The following is a 22,234-nucleotide window of genomic DNA, read 5'->3' on the forward strand; positions in this document are numbered from 1 at the left end:
TTATAGAGCTCTTGGATATGGAACAACAAGTTTTGATGGTGAAATCACTGCAATAAGTGAAAGTCTCAGGAATCTTCTATGCCACATCAATAAATTTAAGAATGCAGTTATATTGTCAGACTCCAAAGCAACTATTCTATCAATCGTCTCTAAACACACACCTTCATCTCAAACAGCAGAAATAACTAAAATGCTCTCTCAATTAATATCACTCAATAAAAGAATTGTATTCCAATGGATACCATCCCATTGTGGAATCCTGGGAAACGAGAATGTGGATGCTTTAGCAAAGGTTAGCACTGCTACTTACAGACCTGTTACTAAATCTACGTATTACTCTGTGAAAAGATTTATTAAATCTACATACTCAGACTTCAACAAACAAAATTTGATAACACAATCCCAAGGGAAAGAATGGAACTCTCTGCATCAAAATCCACAGTTAATTCCCGATTTACCACGAAAATCGTCTGTAGCTGCACTTAGATTGGCAATAGGCCATGATTGTTTGGCCAAACACCTGCATAGAATTGGAATATATCAGTCCCCTAACTGCCCATTGTGCAACTCAAACCAAGAAATGGATTCGGAACACCTCGAAATCTGTGCTTCAGTGGCTGACCATGATATCTTTGAAAAATATTGGAGTGCAAGAGGTCAAATGACTTTATTGTCAAATGCCTGGCATTAGAAAACAACATAGTTCATAAAGAAGTCGTGAATAAATACAATCACTCGAGAAATACTATTCTTTCATGGTTTTACGTTCGTAAAAATGTGCGAGAATAGTTTCTCAAATCTGTATTTTCATAGCTTCCCGCCATTTCACTACAGACAACTGCTTAAAACGAAACAATGACGAAATCTCGACCACATGCTCGCAATATCGCTTGTTTCTAGGTTTACTCTTTCTCCCACCTAATTTGGAGAGCTCTACAGTCGGAAAAATTCAAGCAGTCGCTGAAATCTGGAGACTTACCTCAAACCCGAAAGTCTTAATACTTTTCACCCATACATGACGAGATTTACCTGTGAATTTAGGCTTGTACAGGAGGTAAGTCTCTGTGTGTATGGGGCCCTTAAAATACCATCACTTCACATGTAGTAATGAGCGATTTCTGACAGTTGCGAACAGTTTGATAAACAGTACACTGTGTCATCAGGATAAGATCAAATATTTTTGTGTTGAAAACTGCAACAAAAAAGAGGATGGAAGGAAAGAAAGGTGACAAGCAAATATGAATATATGGTTACTAAGTTCTTTTATTAATAAATATTTAGAATTCATATACACAATGCAAGTATTCTTTCACATACACACACAAGCACTCATGAATGCAAACACGCAAATATCACAGTCTGTAAAATGTTCATAGTTGCAAAAAAAAATTATCTTTTCACAACTCATCCTTAGGCTGTTCTAATCTCGATGCCAAGGTCGATACCTGCTGTGCAAGGCCTGTGTAGTAGTAGTAATGACCATCAGTCGAGTTATGGGATTTCTTGTCCAGCTCCTCACGTGCTGCAAGCTCCTGGTACCAAGATTTCAACCCGATCAGAACCTCTCTCGCATCTTGGAACCTATGAAAAATACCAAAACTTCAAATTTCGATCAGTAATAACAACTAGACCGCCGCCCTTGCTAGAGTTATAAATTATCTTATCAATTTACATTTTTTCTCGTATAATCTTTTCAAGAGCTCGACTTATCACTATTTGAAATGCAGTACCGAGATTTGAAAGCAATAACAGCTTATCAGTGACGGTAGATTTTGTTTGGATTCCTTGCACTGGTGAAAGTATATATCAGAACAGGACGAACTTCACAATGTTCCAGCTATCCAGTTTTCATAACCAAGTGAGGAAAAGGAGGGGAAAAGAATAAACTCTAACTGAATACCTTCCCAGAATAATGTTGCATAATCCGTTTGAGCTACTTCACAGGAGACAGTATAAATAATATAATTCAGTATGTACCCACAAATATGTAGCAAAAATAACTTTAGATTGTTTGATTACTACTGTTTTAGTAATATAGCAAGTCAACAGCCCACATAATCAATCACTATGTACCTATATTACACTTCAAAATGATAAGAATGTTGTTGTTGTTTTCTAACACCAGGCGTTTGACAATAAAGTCATTTGACCTCTTGCACTCCAATATTTTTCAAAGATATTATCATGGTTAGCCACTGACGCACAGATTTTGAGATGTTCTAAATCCATTTCTTGGTTTGAGTTGCACAATGGGCAGTTAGGGGACTGATATATTCCAATTCTATGCAGGTGTTTGGCCAAACAGTCATGGCCTGTTGCCAATTTAAATGCAGCTACAGATGATTTGCGTGGTAAACCGGGAATTAACTGTGGGTTATGATGCAGAGAGTTCCATTTTTTCCCTTGGGATTGTGTTATCAAATTTTGTTTGTTGAAGTCTAAGTATGTAGATTTAATAAATCTCTTCACAGAGTAATACGTAGATTTAGTAACAGGTCTGTAAGTAGCAGTGCTGCCCTTCTTTGCTAAAGCATCCGCATTCTCGTTTCCCAGGATTCCACAATGGGATGGTATCCATTGGAATACAATTCTTTTATTGAGTGATATTAATTGAGAGAGCATTTTAGTTATTTCTGCTATTTGAGATGAAGGTGTGTGTCTAGAGACTATTGATAGAATAGCTGCTTTGGAGTCTGACAATATAACTCATTACATAATTAAAGTTATTAAAGATAATAAAAACAAGTCCACAATAAATAAAATTATATATAAAATACCATGTTGGATATGCAACATTTATACACTTACTTCATTCGGAGCCCTCTTCCCAGGTACTATTATAATGTTATTTCGTGTTTTATATTCATATCCTCTGTTCCTCAGCAGTTTGTTTCTCACATCCCTCCTCTTCTGTATGTTTATTGTTCGACATCTTCCTTTATTAAAATGATTTAATGAGCTGCGTAGTAGAGAAATGCTGTTTACATGCGCCATGTTTCTCATCATATGCAACATTATTTTAGACTCTGCCAAATTCAAAGTATTATAATATCTTCCACATTTAATAATTCGATATTCTGCTACTACAGCTCTAACAGGGATGGAATATGAAACTTTTTTTTTGCCTTTAACTCACATTCGTTGAAAATGGATTATGCAACATTATTCAATTGTTGAAATATTAACTGAAGTTTATGCTTTAGAATGTTATTCACACACACAAGAACAGAGAAGAATGATGAGATCACCGACATCTAAGGGAGTGGAGACAAAAGTAATGATATATGCTCACTGCAACGAAACATCATGCAGATAGGCAGTGCATTTTTGATAATATGTGAGAACAGTTTTTTTTCCCAAGGATCCTAGTTCTTGGCTATATATCCAGACTCTACTGAAGTAAAGTTGCTGTGGTGCTTTCTCATGAAGTGAAACAGATGGTTACAGATGTCATTCTGGTGCTTATTTCACAATGCTCTGATGGAGTAGAAGTTTTTAGCTCCATATCAATTGCATTAGTACCAATTTAGTCAAGAGACTGCATTAACAACAATCTTCTAAATAATTTCGAAGGAAAAATTGTTCCGGGGCCGGGCATCGAACCTGGGACCTTTGGTTAAACGTACCAACGCTCTACCAACTGAGCTACCCGGGAACTCTACCTGACGCCCGGCCCCGGAACAATTTTTCCTTCGAAATTATTCAAATCAACTTTACAGGGAGTTATATTTGAAAGCTTGATTTATATACGTCACTGTTCGTTAACAGAAAACCACAATTTAAGTCACACAGAGTTAGTGTGCACTCAATGTTGGTTGCTTGACGGTTGTCAGCCCACTTTGAGGTCTGTGGATATAGAAGGAAAAATTGGATCGGTGTCGGGTAGAGTTCTTGGGTAGCTCAGTTGGTAGAGCATTGGTACGTTTAACCAAAGGTCCCGGGTTCGATTCCCGGCCCCGGAACAATTTTTCCTTCGAAATTATTCAGCTCAACTTTACAGGGAGTTATACTTGAAAGCTTTATTTGAACAATCTTCTGTTCTTCCATCTTTCTAGCACTTAAACTAAAATGTTCATTGTAGTCAAATTCTGTTTTAAATTGGAAATTTTATCTTCCTTTATAAACTTTATGATTTTCATTATCATTCCCATCACTTTCACTATTACTAGACCACATATTTCATAAATTATATGTTGATATAGCATTAGTAATAGTAATCTATAGTATAAGAGAGTAAAATTAGATTTTATGCGCGAGTAGAAAGTTTAGTGCCCGAGGGTGATAATTTCCACAAGCACATAAAATTTGTTTACTCTCGTGTGCTATACAATATTTTATCCATTGCTGATATCTAAATTTCATTACCCGTATCTAAATGTAATTTTAAATTGTGCGCCTTTTCTTTGTAATGTATTGTTTGTGAAAAGTTACAAATGAATGAATGCATGGATTTTATGGGTCCTAATGTATTGGTTGTCATGGAAAAAGTTTTTTAATTCACTTCTTCATATGCATGAGGTAATCACTAGGAGCCAATATGGAGGGTATCAAACACTTTCTAGTTGAAATTTTGCAATTCGTTGTTCACACATCGCAGTGCGAGAGTTGCACAGTATTTTGTACTGCAACACTGCAAAAGTAGTGATGTGTAACCGTACCTTTACAATTCAATGGTAAGTTACAAGTACCAATACTTTTGTGGAATACAAACATGAAACTTCACTGGTAATTTGCAAGTGTAGAAAGGTAAAGTACAACTGTACGAAACTCTTTTGTGGAACAAACTCTAATATATTTGTACTACTTACTTACGAATTTACTTATAATGTATAACACCATAACTTTGTGGAACAGAATTAATAATTATATATAATGATAAATTTTCAGTCAAATACACTTTTCAACATGTAACGTCGGGTGAAACACGCCCCCCTGTCTGGATGCAAACAACTGAACAACCATAGAACTATGGCATTCACCACGAGAATTAGACTGCGTGCTCTCCCACCAACAGCATTTGCATCACAGCTTCTCCATCTCTTTTAAATTTATACATTATATTTAACATTTTAACATAGTTAATATCAAACTGTACAAATTTAATTTTAATGATACAATCTAATGACAATACTTAGCCTTTAATTGTATAAGGTTAATATCATGCTGTACCTTCTCCTTGTCTTATATACACACGAAAATCTAGAATCAGTGTTCAGCTTTACCATGTACAGTTTACATCAAGAGGCACGAAATTATATAATTGTAAATGCCAGTACGTGCATTACTTACCATGTTATTAATTGCTAGATCAACTTATCACCTATTTTTAAATATTGTTTGCATCTCATGCACCTGAAGATGACTTTTTAAAGTCGAAAATATTAGTGACTTCGTACTAAATATTGTGATGTAACAGATTATCTGACCTCACAAATTGAAAAGTGTATTTGACTGAAAATTTATCATTATATATAATTATTAATTGTATTCATACTTTTCTGAACCAACATGTCTTTCAAATTTGTGGAATAGGCTCCAGGTGAATTTACTTGTAATGTATTATACTATACTTTTGTCAAATAGAGTCCAGTTCTCTGCAGCTGAAAATATCCCATAGACCAGAATTTCCCCATGCCTGTCTAAATGCAAACAGGCTGTGTACACACCTCTCTGAGCAGTCGTCTACAAGTGCCAGCATGGCTGCCACCACTTTCTCCACCACGTCATGCTCTGGCCGCACAGGCAGGTCTTTCGTCACCGCAGAGCTCAAGTCGTCCCTCCTGTCTGCACGCTGTGTGCTGCTGGGTGTGGCATAAAGAAGACGCGGCAGTCGTGTGCACCAGCCTTCATCCACCAGAAGGCGGGTGAGAGCCACCGCACCGTACTGTCTGTGCCTCTCTTGAAGCTCAGGATACTGAGGCACATTTGTTGGTGCCTTCTTCAAGGCTTCCTCAGCTTCTTTCACTTCTAGCACCAGATCATGTAGCAGGGTTACTACCTTAACCTGCAGCAACAAATTCTTATAATTATCTAGAGGGTAAATTGTAGTATTTGTAACTGACATTCCTTCCTTCAAGTCATTACAGTACCATGGGGAAAGAGGGATTTATGGGTGGGCATAAATAGACAAAGAACTAAAAGATGGTATGCAGAAGTGTCGACATCTATAAAGGCAAAAAAATTAACACATCCAATCACCCAACGCAACACAAACAAGCTGCATTCCGAACAATGGTACACAGACTACTCAACATACCTATAAGCAAACAAGACTACAAAGAAGAGCTAAACACAATCAAATACATAGCACAATAAAACGGATACAACCCTAACATACTTACTGGCTTTTAAGGAACCCGGAGGTTCATTGCCGCCCTCACATAAGCCCGCCATTGGTCCCTATCCTGAGCAAGATTAATCCAGTCTCTACCATCATATCCCACCTCCCTCAAATCCATTTTAATATTATCTTCCCATCTACGTCTCGGCCTCCCCAAAGGTCTTTTGCCCTCCGGCCTCCCAACTGATACTCTTTGCTGTGGTCGTGCTGGAGAATCAGTCCCATTCTGAGGCTTACTGTTAGGTTTCGTAACAAGCTGTTTTTTACGGTGATGGGTTGTTAGCCCTTCGCCCAACCCCGAAGCTGGAGGACCACCCCTTATCGGCTGTCCTCGACTGCTTATTCAATATATTCGCAGCTACCCTCCATATCTGGAGGCCGTCTCCTCTATCCGCAACCTGAGGACGTGCCATGCAGTGGTGATAGGGACCCACAATACATGGACAACCCTAACATAATAGACAATAATAAGAAAAACAAAACAGTCACAAAAAACATAAGAATACAACAGAAACACAAGAACACAAAAAATACATCACACTAACATACGACAACAAAATCACACACAAGATTGCAACCTCATTCAAGAAAGTAAATTACAACATCGTATACAGAACAAAAAACACTCTACAAAAGCATCTCAATATACAAACAAATAAATACAACCACACAGGTGTATACAAACTCAAATGCAACACCTGCAACACTTCTACATAGAGACAGCAGATCATTTCAAACATGTTACAAAGAACAATCACAGCCATAACAAAATCGCAAAACACTTCCACAGACGCAGAACACATCACAAATGCCAACCACACCTACAGCGACATAAACACAGACATGGAAATTCTGTATTCAACCGAAAAACCAGAAACTAAACACACTAGAACAATACGAAATATACAGGAACACAAAAACATATCCACATGAAATTCTCAACACACAACTCAATTTCAGAACACACACACTCTTTGACTCCACATTACATTACACAAACACACCCCCACAGGATACACAAACAAAAGGCGCGAAAACCAGCACCAATCAGTTCTGAAGATATCCCATAACAGGCTGAAACTGGTCAACAAAGTACTCTACCTCATATTTAACACGTGAAAGCAATATAATACATGTTCCGAAGTGATATAGCGTTAAAAGTTGTGTAATCAAGATGTATAGAAAAAATTAGATCTTACAAAGGGAGTCCCCCCCACTTCAGCTACAGGCCTGATTTGTAAAATGCCAATGTTTTATATAAATAAATTAGTTCATATTTTAATGCAAACCAAAGAAAGGAAGGTGAACCATAATTTTTGTTTAATCTCTTCATTTTATCGTGTAGTGTGTTGTAGGAATATACTTGTTAAATTAAGTCTATAGATCAATTACTAATAGCTTACACCGCAAACTGCACATAACATAAATACAGGTTTTGGTTTATATTTGTCCTAATTGTGGAATAAAATGCATATAGATCATTAAACACTTTCATGCTGAAATCGTTCATAAGCTTTTTCAGTTACTACAAAACGAAATTTTAAACATATTTCGTAAATGTGTCGTCTGCTATATTTTCTGCAATTGGACCACTATAATATGAAGAAGTAGCAACATTGCCAAGTGTATGAACATGGCTTGTTAATTTAAGATGCCTATTCTCGAACATATCCACCTTGCAACTTTAAATCTGTAGCACTGGTCATCGGTTCTCTTTATTATTCAAGAATTCTCTCTAAATCAGGGACGGGGAACTTGCATTGTAATAATAATAATAATAATAATAATAATAATAATAATAATCCGTGGCATTACAGCCCGTGAAGGGCCTAGACTGACCAGCCGGCTGCTGGCCTCACGCCCACATGCCGAAACAGAGGTGCACGATCATCCAACCAGTATGGAGGTATCGTGTGGTTAGCACGATGATCCCCTCAGCCGTTATAGCTGGTATGCACAACCGGATTTCACTACCTATCATTGCTCCCCAAGTGCATCAGGATGCTGGGTAGGCACCGGTCCCATACACTGGCAGAAATTTCATGAGAAAATATCTTCCCCCATGAGGACTCGAACCAGCGCGCATTCCGTAACGCGAGTCCTAGGCAGAATGCCTTAGACCGCAACGCCACGGCGCGGGACACTTGCATTGTAAACAGAGCAGTACACATGAGTACCTGCATACAACAGCAACTAAGGCAGCGGGGAAACTAAGCTCTCTGAGGGAGGCTGTTCCCTGTTGCTGCTCTAAACCAATGGTATTCAATCTATAGTACATGTACCCCACGGATACACGGGTTGTCTCAAGGGGTACGCATCCCACTGATTACATATGTTAAAATGCTGACATATTTATTTTATTGTTAATAATTATTGCATTATGTTATAGTTCCTCTTGCAATATCAACTCTTGTTTTTCCTTCCTTGAATAACATTTTACATGAACCATTATTATTATTATTATTATTACACTGGTCAACAATGAAAATGTTTCTTGCTCAAAAATATCTAATTCTTATGTATTTCCACCTGCTGAATTAAAAAATCACCATAAAAATGACATATTAGCTCTTGTTTTATAGATAAAGTGACATTTCATTTTTTAGAGTCAACATTTTCAGTTTGGGGGAAATTTGGGGGAAATTTTGTTTTGGGAGTTGGCACACCTGTCAAATAACAAAACACAAATGTTCTTCAGCTGTTTGTAAGTTACAAACATAGGTATTGTTGCTGTCACTGTGAATTTCATATTGTTTCTGCTGTAATTATGCAGAATTTCTGGTTTGGAAGTGTTTTTAAAGCGTAAAATTTGTAAAAATGCCACGAAAATTGTGTGTTTGAAGTAGAAAATGAAGACAGTGTGGAACAAGAAGAAGAACCCAACAAGCCTTCCACATCCCAGGACCCTGATTTTGAGGAAAAAAGATGATAAACAGCACAGACTGAGTCAAGCGGAATTGAATGATCTCATTAGAGACCTTGACCTGTCAAAGGAGAAGGCAGAAATTCTAGGGTCTAGACTACAGCAATGGAATCTTCTCGAACGTGATGTCAGGGTCTCACAGTACAGACAACGTCACAGGGATCTGCTTCCCTTTTTTTAGAAGAAAAACAATCCTGTTTGCTGCGACATTAATGGCTTGATGAAATGTTTGAATTTGAACCATGATCCAATTGAATGGAGGCTATTCATAGACTCCTTTCCTCCAAGCTTAGTTTGAAAGCTGTATTACTTCACAATGGCAACCGTCTTCCTTCTATTCCTGTTGGTCATGGAGTTCACATGAAGGAGATTTATGCAAATATGACAGCCCTCTTCGACTCAATCGAATATCATGAACACAAGTGGAAAATCTGTGGTGATCTAAAACTCATTGCTGTACTCTTAGGAATGCAACTGGGGTACACAAAATATTGCTGCTTTTTATGTATGTGGGACAGCAGGGATAGGAAATCACATTATATTCAGGCAGACTGGCCTGCAAGAAATCATAACCCTAGCGAGAAAAATGTTGTTGCCGCGCCTCTCGTGGACCCAAAAGATGTTCTTCTTCCACCCCTGCATATTAAGCTGGGTTTGATAAAATATTTTGTCATAGGTATGAACCAAGAAGGACAGGCCTTTAAGTACGTAAGAGAGAAATTTCCGAAATTAAGTGATGCCAAAGTCATGGAAGGTATTTTTGTCCGGCAACAAATTCGAGAACTTGTAAAGGATCCTGCATTTGACCAAGTTTTGGCGGGGAAAGGAAAGGAAGTTTGGGAAGCCTTCAAGGGAGTCATTCATGGATTTTTAGGCAACAAAAGAGATGATAACTACACTCAGTTGGTGACAGTGCTCCTGCAAAATACCATCAACTCGGATGCAAAATGTCCCTTACAAACCATTTTCTCCACTCCCACCTAGACTTTTTCCCTCCTAGTTGTGGAGCTTTCAGTGATGAACACGGAGAAAGGTTCCATCACGATATTTCTGTTATGGAACAAAGACATCAGGGCCGCTGGAATGAAACAATGCTTGCGGATTACTGCTGTCTTTGCGTAGGGATGCTCCGGAACTCATTTACAAGAGGCAAGCTAAAATACGACGATCTCATGAAGCCACACATGATTCTCTTCAGACCCAACCATCCACCAGGTATTCTTCCATAAATTTAGAACTCTTAGAATGTAACTGCCATTAAAAAAAAATTAAATGCACTTTCAATGTTGTTGGCATATGTAATTAAAATGTATCATTTTCTCTTAATCCGTTAAACTGAAATGCTTCCACCTATTGTGTTATCACAGAAACTAGAGCTAAGAAAAATTTTTCATTGTCATATTCGTTTTTCTCAACCCAAAATTAGTAAGAATTGACTCATGAAGTGCAAGAAACATTCAAAAAATATTTTTTTGTTGGCCAGTGTTATTGCATCAAAAAATACTGTATAATAATAATAATAATAATAATAATAATAATAATAATAATAATAATAATAATAATAATTTATTTTTAGCACAATATCAATCATAGTCCTTTGTTAATTCTTATATAATTGCAATGCAGTTTGGGGGTACGCTAGCAAAAAAAGGTTGAATACCACTGCTTTAAACCATCTCCAGATGTACCTCTCTTTACAACTGAACTTCTGTTGACACAATGTTTACACTGTTTTGCATAAAGTGTCACTACAAGTAGACAATGAGATAGATATGCGTGGGAATAGACAATTTTTAAAATGGGGGCTTAAGTTTCATTTTTATTTATTTGCTTTAATGACATCTTCTAGTTTTGAGTGTAGCTTAACTTTTGTATTTTCAGCTGAATTTCGGGACACTTGTAGCAGACACACTCGCGTTGAGGTTGGCAACGCTAACAGACTTAATTTCGCGTCGTGTTTCCTGCATTAGGATACATTCATTTTTTTTTTTTCAAAAAAATTTCTTTTTTTCTTTTCCTTCTTTCCCTCCCCCCCCCCCCCCCCACATTTCAGAGGTATGTATTTCATATTTTGCCATTTTTTTCCTTCATATTTTTCTGCTCTTTACTGTCTTATAAGTGGCAGTTGAGATTGTTCACAGTAACAAAGTGAAATGCAGAATGACAACAAAAGCATCTAAAAGAAGTTGGAAACCATACAGAGTAATATTAACTTCAAGGGGACATACTCTACGCCCTAATAATAATTCAGGCTTTCACTCATATCATTTTTAATTCTAGTAACGATAGGACTTCCTGTGGTACAATATCCAAAAGCTAAAGCTCACCTGCAACTTGAGGTCATCCTGTGCTTCACTTTGGAACAGTGATGCCAACACAGCGAGACCTCCTTCACCCACCAACTTGATCAGTGCTGTAGGAAAGCGACGCACGAGACAGGACAATGCATAGATAGTACGTGACCGCACCACCGAATCCCTGTCCAGCGCCAACACACGAAGCAACGAGCCAATGCTTCCACTCTCCAGAGCGGCAATCTGCACGGCTGAGTTGCTCTGCACCGCTGAACCCAGCAGCCTGATGGCTTCAGCACGGATCGCGGCAGAGGTAGCATTCAGACTGGGAAGCACCACATCTGTCAACCTAGGGGCAAGGAACATTTCAGAAGTTTGGCTTGGCTGATCGAGGGCTGAACCCGGGACACATCTTCCACTGAAGTTTCCAGTGGCCAGTTGTGTGCCCTATACCATGGTATTCAAACATTTTTGACAATAATGTACCCTCAAAATACATTTTTTTATGTTCGTACACCCAAATTGCATTGCAATTATATAAGAAATAACAAAAGACTATATATGATTGATGTTGTATACAAAATAAAATAAATTATTATTATTATTTATTCCATAGTAGTAGAAAGAAGGAAACCGGCACAATTGAAATTCATACAGAATCCAGTCCAGGTGAATAGAAATTATTATTTCAATGAAAGACAGGAAGCAAGTTGTACACTTATGTACAAAAAGAGACATTACTTGAAGGAAAAACTGAATGAGGTAGAAACAAATAGTAAGAATAAAAACATTAGAGATTTAAAGCAATTTGAAGAACGGATATCAGGCAAGGGTAAACGTGATCAAGGATGAGAATGATGACTTTATTGCAGATTCTCATTCAATCCTGAACAGATGGAAAAACTATTATGAGCAACTACTAAATGTACACAGACCAAATAGAAATGACTGGGACAAATTTCTCACTTTGAGAGAGGAACAGAGGTTAAGGGTGTTTGCGAATAAGGTGCTTAGGAAAATATTTGGGGCTAAGAGGGATGAAGTTACAGGAAAATGGAGAAAGTTAAACAATGCAGAACTGCACACATTGTATTCTTCACCTAACATAATTAGGAACATTAAATCCAGACGTTTGAGATGGGCAGGGCATGTAGCACATATGGGTGAATCCAGAAATGCATACAGAGTGTTAGTAGGGAGGCCGGAGGGAAAAAGACCTTTGCAGAGGCCGAGACGTAGATGGGAGGATTATATTAAAATGGATTTGAGGGAGGTGGGATATGATGGTAGGGAATGAATTAATCTTGCTCAGGATAGGGACTGATAGGGGCTTATGTGAGGGCGGCAATGAACCTCCAGGTTCTCTAAAAGCCGTAAGTAAGTAAATATATTAAGAAATGAAGATGTAAGACAGATCTAGAAGCTGCTTAAGTTTGAGGAAATGTTACAAAGAAAATAGTAGAGAGTATTTGCAAAGAATAATCGAAAACATACATACCCGCCAATTCGAGCAAACTCCCGAGCATTGTCAAACTGATGGACTAAGTACTCCAGGTCAGTGAGAATATTAAGAATTTCCTGCTCATCAGTGGCTGACTTGAACCTATGGAGCAGTTCATCCATAAGTTCCAGGTCAGTCTTGACGTCAAGGTCAAGTGCTTCAAATTCTTTCTTCAAGGTCTCGTATGAACGAAAATTGTTCTTTACGCGTTCAATATCCTTAAAAAAAAGATATTTCATATAATGCTATTTATGTAAATGAACAATACACGTAGCATTTAGTACAATGGCAACTCGAAAATATCAACAATGGAAAACATGCTAGATTTTATTTTCCATCAGAAGTAGATTCTTTGACTGAGCATGATGGTGTAGTGGTTAACAGTCTGCTTTGTAGTTAGGAAATCTGGGGTTCAATCCCAGGGGCCAATTATTCTGACTTGCACTCTTCGTGGTTTACCAAGTCTCTTTGTGCCAATGGTTTCCAAAATGTCTTCTGCAGACATCTGGGGTCTGAGAGTGATTCTAATCCAAATTGTATTTTCATTAAATTTTATTTTATCAGGTTTTCTGAATTTTTAGCTTGTTGAAACTTTTTTTATCTCAGACTATTGGGGCACAGAGTTTAAAAGGAATAAGACTGACTGAGGGATTTCTCTTTACTCACATGTCTTGCCTACCTCTTTGTCAGTTTTAGTTTTTTTTAATTCTCTATAGTCTTCAGGCTCCATCTCGAACACTGTTTATCATTCACTATAAGAATGAATCAATGATAAAGAAATTAAACTTGCAGTCTCACTGAGTTGACAATAAGGAATTCTATTCATTCCCTATTCTCAATGATGTTATAGCAACAAATGAACTCTCGTACGATATTGTTGGAAATACAGTAAAACCCTGATAAGACGCTGTTCAAGGGACCAGGTGTAAACCGCGTATTAACTGGGACCGCGTATTAGGCAGGTATACTAATTTTGACTTATATACAGTATCTATTAGCATTTTTCTTTATTGAAATACATGATTCATAAAAGGTAATATAGTATTATTCCATTATGTAATTACTGTACTGTATGTCAAAGACATTTACAATATGTACGGTACTTAATTCCTTCGGAAAAAAAGTCATTTATAGTTGTTTGCCGTGTGTGTGTTCTCCAAGTCCTCATGTTTACCACACTTCAGTTTCCTGTGATTATATCCTCCCAACGACATCATAACTGTAGTGATTGAGTCGCGATTTTTTATTATCATTCTTAATATCGATGATGGAATTCCTAATGCATCAGAGAGTTGTTTCTGAGTATTTATTTATTTATCTAAACGATAACAGCTCCCTGTATTAACAGGCTGCCACAAAGACAGAGCATATTGAGCAATAGGCCGTTGGAAGTATAAATAATATACATAAGTTTAAGTTGAAGGGAGTCTTACAACAACGACAAGAAATGACTGAATAAATAAGTAGCTACTAATTAATTAGTTGAAGATCACTGTTGACCGTAGAGATGGTTGCGGAGTATAAATATTGATCCTCTCAGAGCTGCAAGAACGATGTCATCAATTGCCTTCCTCTGTAGGCCGAAACGTTGCCAGGTCTGGAAGAAACCGGGAATAGTTCCGCGCGCTCCAACCATAAGGCCTATTACTTCAATTTGTTGTAGACCGTATTTGTCCATGAAATATGGAACGGTACGTACATAGATGTCGTTTTTTTCCCTATTTACATCTTCAGGTTGGCTCTTTTGTTTTTCAAATCTAACAGTGGGATCGATGATGTAGCCATTGTTGTTATTTGGTGGGATGGCAATCATGTCTATTCTTCTTGTACTGCCATTGTCTGCCAGTCCGTGAACTTCTTCGAACACTTGTTCTCATCGTACTTTCGTAAGATTTCCTATTTTTCTGACACAGAAAGCGCTTTTTGTTTAACACTCATTGTAATGACATTCACAGACACTTCAATACACTAAAGGACAACAAACTGCCCAGCAAAAATTTCCAGAATTTTATTACGGCCGAGTGAGGAATGCTGTTTGAGAGAGAGGGTTAGCAAGAGGGTGAGGTATTGTAACTGTATGTAGGCTTTAAGCGCGCAGGTAAGGAGTAGAATAAGAGAGCGTAACAAGAGGGTGGGGTATGCTAAGGTATGAAGTATGAAGGTTTAAATCGCAGGTAAAGGGTCGAATACCAATACTTTTCAGGTTAGTGGCACCAGTGAGTTCAATGACCAAGATGTTTCATTGCTGTTACAGTACATTGCTGAAAATTACATCGAAAATATTCCACAAAAACAGCGTATTATGCAGGACTTGAGCGCAACAAATGGGATATTTTATAAAGGCGTTATATATGAAATGTGCAGGGACTGGACAAAAAAAGCGTATTACACGGGATTGCGTAATAAGAGGGCACGTCTTATCGAGGTTTTACTGTATAAAATAACATCTTGATTCTACGAGTTTTTGGACTTTCACAGTGACTGTGATAAGAAATTAGGCTTTTGGGTAATCCACCGTGTCCTGGAACTTGACATTTCCAATGTTTCAGAACTACTTACAGGTTCCATCATCAGGATAAGACCAGAGAGGTTGCCTACTCTGTTGGTCTCGTTACACCAGACTAATCTGGACGACTGAGCTTCTCTGATCTTGCCCTGATGATTGAACCTGTATGTAACTCCGAATAACATTAGACATATCAAGTACCAGGACATGGTGGATTACCCAAAAGCGTAATTCTAATCTTTATTTATTTATTTATTCGAATGACAGGTACATAGATAACTTATCTTTTACCTAAACACAATCTCAAGATTAAAAAAAAAATTAACTTAATATAACTTAAAATTAAATCTGAAGAAGGAACTAAACGAAATCCTTAAAGAACTAAAAACTAAGAACTAATTAAATAACAGAGGCATGAGGCTTCTCGCTTCCCAGTATCTGGCACATTCAGTCAGTGATTTTAGAGCTGGGCAGCGTTGGAGATGATCCCTATTCATCGCTTCTTGAAGGTCGCAAAGGGTACAGGTTGGATGTTGATAAATACCGAAACGGTGGAGATGCTGCACCAAGCAGTCATGACCAGTTGCAAGGAGGAAATGCGCGACTGCCAATCTTCTTGATCCGCTAGGTATTGATAGAAGGCCCCTTCTCCAGTGTTTGTCATATATTCTTTCGGCAATCTGATGGGAGTGGATGTTGTGGGCAACTTCTTTGATGTATAATTTTATTGTCTGGAAGGGTGTTGGTTTAGGAGATGTTTGTAAAATTTTAGCACCTTTTTTTGCCAAGGCATCGGCCTGCTCATTGCCAAATAAGTTGCAGTGCCCGGGGACCCACTGTAGTACCACGATTTTGTGTTTTGCTTGTAATAGTTGTATGACATTTTGACAGTCTTGGATTGATGAAGACTCAGGGTCTGAGGAACCTACAGATTCTATGGCTGCTTTGGAGTCTGACAGGTCTCACCAGGCAGAAAAAATTATATCCTCATCATCCAAACGGTTAAATGGAATTAAACAAATTGCAGGTTCAAAATGGGGTTGTGACCGCACTATCCTACAAACAGTATATAAAATGTATATACTACCTCAAATATTGTACTGTTGTGAACCCCTAATAACAGCTTCGGAGACAGTATTAGATAAAATCAATCAAGTGCAAAACCAAGCCCTACGCCTCCTCACTGGTGGAGTCAAAACCACTCCAATTAATGCCATGCTCCTCTTAACAGGATTTAAACCAATTCATAGATTAATTGAAGAGAAGGCACTAATTCTTTACGAAAAGCTATTGAGAATTCCTGGAGACCAATTCTGGCAATCTTATCATAATGTCGAAAGAAGGTTGAAAACACAGCAAGGATTTATACAAAGAGTCATGGAATTGAGGGAAATATATTAGATTTGTAATACTCCAGAACCTCTTCCTCAATTTTTAAATCCAATACTTTCTAACTCCATCTTATTCTCCATAGATTTGGAAGATGATGTTTGTAAAAAAGAAACATCAGTAGATATATTAAGATCCCTGGCTCTTGAAACAATTAACCTCAAGTATCCAGAAACTGAGTGGCTTCGTGTTTATACAGAAGGATCCAAATCGGAGGATGATATTAATGTTGGTGCCTGTGTATACAGCGATATCTTTGCCTCCTATACAGCGGTAGGCACTCATAGGTGAAATTGAAGCTATCAGGGTAGCCTTAGCTCAACTGATATGTCATCAAATTAAATTCAAGAATATCGTAATTCTAATCTAAACATCTTGATTCATTAATGTAAAAATTAAAAAAATATTTTCCATTTTTCAATGTAAAAAAGACAAGAGGAACAGAAGGAGAACAGAGAGGGGAGATGCAGTTTTGTGACTCGATTCCCAAGTTAGTCTCCTCCCCTACATAGTGAGAAGAAAGGCGTAGTTCTCGGTCAAAACTATTGAATGAGAAAGTCCTTCTTGATAACAAAAATAGTTTTCCTGTCAAAGCAGCTGTCAGAATTATCTTCTGATTCCAGCTTAAAAATCGTGTTTCCTACAATGGTCCCGTCGCAATTTTTGTTTGTGTACAACCATGACCTTGTATTCTCATGTTTCGCAAGCTGTTATACAACACTCAATGGCCATCTGAATCAATATGTTGTTGTTTTCTAATGCCAGGCGTTTGACAATAAAGTCATTTGACCTCTTGCACTCCAATATTTTTCAAAGATATTATCATGGCCAGCCACTGAAGCACAGATTTTGAGGTGTTCCGAATCCATTTCTTGGTTTGAGTTGCACAATGGGCAGTTAGGGGACTGATATATTCCAATTCTAAATATATATTCAATATATGTTGTCATCTTCAAGGACAAATACAGAAGAAGTAAATATTAAGCTGACTTGCAACTTAGGATATCTACAACTGAGCCAGATTTTGTAAAACTGATAGCTGCAAAGCAAAATCAACAATCCCATTGACAACCTTATTGTAAATCTAATAAACCAGTTTAATATTTAACCCTCATGGTACCAAGAAGACTAACAGGATTGCCCCACTGATGATTTTTCACTATTATTTCCATTTTAGTGAGATGAGGTTCATGGGAGCAACAGCTGGATATACTCGCTCGGAATAATGCAAGAACTTCAAGTAGAACCCATTATACAGTTCATCAGCAAATATCAACTTCAGTGGAAGGGTCATCTCGAATGAATGAATCGCTGCAGAATTCCAAAAGCACTGTTTCATTACCATCCGCATGGCAAAAGATCTCTGGGTCGTCCGAAGAAGAGATGGACTGAAAATTCTAGTTTGAGGCTGTAACAGGCCACTTGGCCTAATACTTGTTAGGAATATGATGATGATAATGAGGATTTCCATTTTTCTTCATATTTCTTTTTGAAATTCCAGATATTTGTCAGTTATATGTCTATTAACAATTTTAATTAAGAATAACATAAATAATTAATCTACTTTAATATTTAATTCACATTATTACATATATTATTCGTTATTAATTAACCCAACTTCAACAATCGCACTATGATCATATTCAGAACCCAACATTTGCATTTACCTCCAATGATGCTACTGTCTCTTCTCCTTTAAAGTTCTTCAATGCAGCCTTAATTTCTTCAGGGGTGATCTCCTTTTCTTCAGGGACTGAAACGACGTCGGTATGTTCACTATCGTCCATTAACTTAGCTTCCCTCTGTCCTGTCTGCAAATTTAACCTAACGTGCAGTCCTCGTGGTATGGCTTGGCCTGCAGAGAGATAAAGCTCACATAAACCATCTGAAGGGTCACAAATAACTTAAATATAAAACTAAATAACTGTACAGTAAGGGAGAAACAAAATGCACAACAAGAACAGAAAATAAGAAGATAATAAAAGAAGAAGTAAAAGAAGAGATAATTCTTGAGAAGAACTACAATCTCTCTCCCCCCACCCCCAATTGTTACTGATATAACACAGGAGAGGTCCAGGATGCATCACTAGGAGAAGGGACCATTTCCCTAGTAATTCGTCCTGGACCTGCTGCATGTTATGTTGGTAATTAATAGCAGGAGAAGGGAGACTGCCGGGTTGTCTATAGCACGCGACACTGAAGGTTTTATCGACGAAAAAAGTGGAAAAAATTATATAATTTTCAGAGGGAAGGTAGTTTGGAATGTAAAAAAACTCATATAGGACGTCAGTTGAGTTGAAAACATTACAAAATGGCTAAAAATTGGAAAGAATTGATCGGTGTAGATAACCTGAACATGATTATTTAACACGTGAAATAATGAGGGAGAACAATTCAAAGTGAAAGCGAATACTGAAATACCGGTGACCGAAAACCTCTGTGAGGCCTGATGTAACTATGCGTAGGCTACTTTAAGTACCTCAGATAGAAAATGTTTCTTATTCATGATATTAATTATTATTATTATTATTATTATTATTATTATTATTATTATTATTATATTATCAATATAATAATAATAATAATAATAATAATAATAATAATTACGGCCGTATGACAACGAAAGTAGAGTGAATTTCTGTAATTGGGTTTTGCAAAACATTGTTGACAGTACTGTTGATCCACATTTAATAATTTTCTCTGACGAGGCATGGTTTCATTTACGTTGCTTATGTATGTTAACAGAACAATAGATTCTGGTGAACAGAAAATCCGTCATTAATCCACGAAGTGATGAAAAGATTGGTGTGTGGTGTGCCTTAACAGCAAATCGAGTAGCAGGACCGATATTTTTTTAAGATACTGTAAATTCAGAGAGGTATCGTATGCAAATACCACAGGTTTTTTAACAATTATTTGATAATGAGAGACAGGAGGCATATTTTCAACAAGATTCTGCCACAGTCCATACTGCAGGTGCATCTTTGAAGGCTATAAGGGAAGTTTTTGATGGCAGAATTATTTCTACATGGTTATGGCCCACACGTTCCCCAGGTCTTACCGCGTGCGATAATTATTTGTGGGAAACCCTAAAAAAAATTGAGTCTATACATGTAACCCACACACCATCAATGAACTGAAAGACAATTTAAGAACAGAAATTAGAAGGATAACGAAAGAAGAACTTCTGCGTGTGAATCCAAATTTCATAAAAAAAATGTCGGGAATATCTGAATGCTAATGGACACCATTTTCAACAACTACTGTAACACAGGTTAGTGAAATAAAATGATCGTGTGCATGCCATTAATTAATGAAAGTTTATGAGTGCAATACGCCAGAGATTACGGATCTAAAATGCCGCGCGTTACCTCGCGCTCTACAGGCTTGCTCCCCCCCCCCCTCCGCGTTCTCCGGATCAAGCGTGACGTGACCTATTTTACGACGTAAGAATTAGGAGCGGAGCTGAACTAACCCAACCCAAGCTGGAAGTTCCAGTGTTGAAAAAATATATATTTTTTTTTACGACTTAACATTATGAGCGAAACTAACCTAATCCAAATTAGAAATTTCGGATAAATCGCAATAAAGAGAACGCCAGTAGAAGTTATCCCCACCCACATAAAATGTGCATTCGACACAACACTTACATAGAGTGGCTGGAGAGCTAGTAGGGAAAAAGCGAAAGGGGTGGTGGGCGGAGATTCTACGTTCTGCTTGCATGCTATTTTCTCGAAATTTCAGTGTCGCATGCCTCCTTTGGTGTAGTTCTTCTGGAGAATTACCAAAGAAGATGATGGATAATAAAAAAAATGTAGATTGAAACTAGTAAAGATAATGTCAATATTATCATTATCTTGAAATCGAGTTTCCTATCACAAACTGGGTTCCACAAATAAACTTGTATGCATTAACCACATAACAAAATAATTACTCGTCTATGGAATAAATGACACTTAGAATAACATACTGGCTATTTACACTAGATAACTGTGATCGGGGCAATATTAAAAAAAGAAGCAAGCACTACAAATGAAGTGGATGTATAGTTCACACGCAACATGCCGATTTGCATAGCATACTATTACAACGATAATGTACTGATAAAGTGGGGAAGATGGTCCAGTGATATGGGTTGTCATTCTAACCTCTAGGCCATTAGCTTCTAACATTCATAACTAAAATGATATATTTCGGGCGTTCTAAAGGCTTTATTACAGCAATCTAAGTAAACAAACATATCGAACATACCTTCTTTAATCGTTTGCCATTCGTGCGTTGCTTTGAAAATGTCTGTATTTTCTGTATCTTCTTCAGGCGTTTCATGTTCTTTATCTTCTGAAGATTCGTTTTGAGTAGTCTCACAATTTGTTTTTAGGTTAAAAACCCCGAGTAGGAGTATGCCTACGATGAAAATTGTTCTCATCGTGTTTTCCGGTTATGCCTGTTAACGAAACTGAGGTGTGATAACTAATCTGAATACATCGCTATATTTAAAGTAACTTCATTTTCACATATACAGCCATAATAAACGCAACTTGGTCAAAATACATCACACAACTTTCGAATCCTTCGTATTTCTTGCTGCCACTAGAAATCGAAGTCGTGATCATTTGTGATTGGCCAAGAAGTCTACTTCGTATAGCTTATTAAACCAATAAGGAACAGCTTCGTCAAACATTGCATCAGGATTTTATCCAATTGTACCATTTGTGCTTTATTTGTATTGTTAAGTCGCAAGGGTTTCGCAAATTATTGAAAATTTTCATTACTTGGTTGCAGAGGTGTATTACTAATATTAATCCTGGAAATATCATATCAAAACCAACCTAGTTGAATTATTTTCCCTACTCCTTTATTAATTTGTTTACCTTTTTATTTAAAGACTTTAGTATTGTTGGTTAGATTTTTATTAAGATTTCAGTAAGGTACTGATTTAATAAAACAGACTGCTTCTGAAATAGGTGGTAATATTTTTGGGATGTGGTTAACGGAACAAGAGATAATGATAGGAGTTCAAATGACTGATTACTTCCATTATCTGTAACAATTCCAAAACTACGAAAATGTAGGCTATGCTTTGATTCCTTTGTCCTCATTATTTATTGTATTGTGCTGCGCATCAGAAATATATTGCATAATGAGCTTGCAAGAGGCTCGGCCGAAGCCAGGTTGTCGCGTCAAATTAATCAACAATACTTTTAGAAATTACATTACGTTCTTATGGCGTACAATTCATGTTTTTACGAATCTCTATTCAATACTCCTATATAAAAGATAT

General features: G+C 37.2%; 1 protein-coding gene across 1 annotated transcript; it reads right to left on the minus strand.

Annotated features, from left to right (window-relative positions):
• Nucleotides 1-1,245: 1,245 nt before the first annotated feature.
• On the minus strand, nucleotides 1,246-21,562 carry Sil1 (Sil1 nucleotide exchange factor). Its single transcript, XM_069842377.1, has 6 exons — nucleotides 21,205-21,562; nucleotides 18,621-18,808; nucleotides 13,056-13,276; nucleotides 11,591-11,906; nucleotides 5,667-6,004; nucleotides 1,246-1,581 (listed from the first exon to the last, which is right to left on the minus strand). Exons 1-6 carry the CDS (start codon nucleotides 21,377-21,379, stop codon nucleotides 1,398-1,400), a joined length of 1,422 nt encoding a protein of 473 aa, XP_069698478.1. The 5' UTR covers nucleotides 21,380-21,562; the 3' UTR covers nucleotides 1,246-1,397.
• Between the last annotated feature and the right edge of the window lie 672 nt (nucleotides 21,563-22,234).

The sequence above is a fragment of the Periplaneta americana genome, chromosome 12 (assembly GCF_040183065.1).
Source record: "Periplaneta americana isolate PAMFEO1 chromosome 12, P.americana_PAMFEO1_priV1, whole genome shotgun sequence".
Taxonomy (NCBI): domain Eukaryota; kingdom Metazoa; phylum Arthropoda; class Insecta; order Blattodea; family Blattidae; genus Periplaneta; species Periplaneta americana.

Excerpts from the sequence above, each read along its gene's own strand:
- Sil1 (XM_069842377.1), bottom strand. The coding sequence starts at position 21,379 with ATGAGAACAATTTTCATCGTAGGCATACTCCTACTCGGGGTTTTTAAC. Across the intron at positions 13,277-18,620 it reads AGACAGTAGCATCATTGGAG|GATATTGAACGCGTAAAGAA; the intron begins GTAAATGCAAAT and ends CTTTTTTTTAAG. Across the intron at positions 6,005-11,590 it reads AGGATGACCTCAAGTTGCAG|GTTAAGGTAGTAACCCTGCT; the intron begins GTGAGCTTTAGC and ends TTGTTGCTGCAG.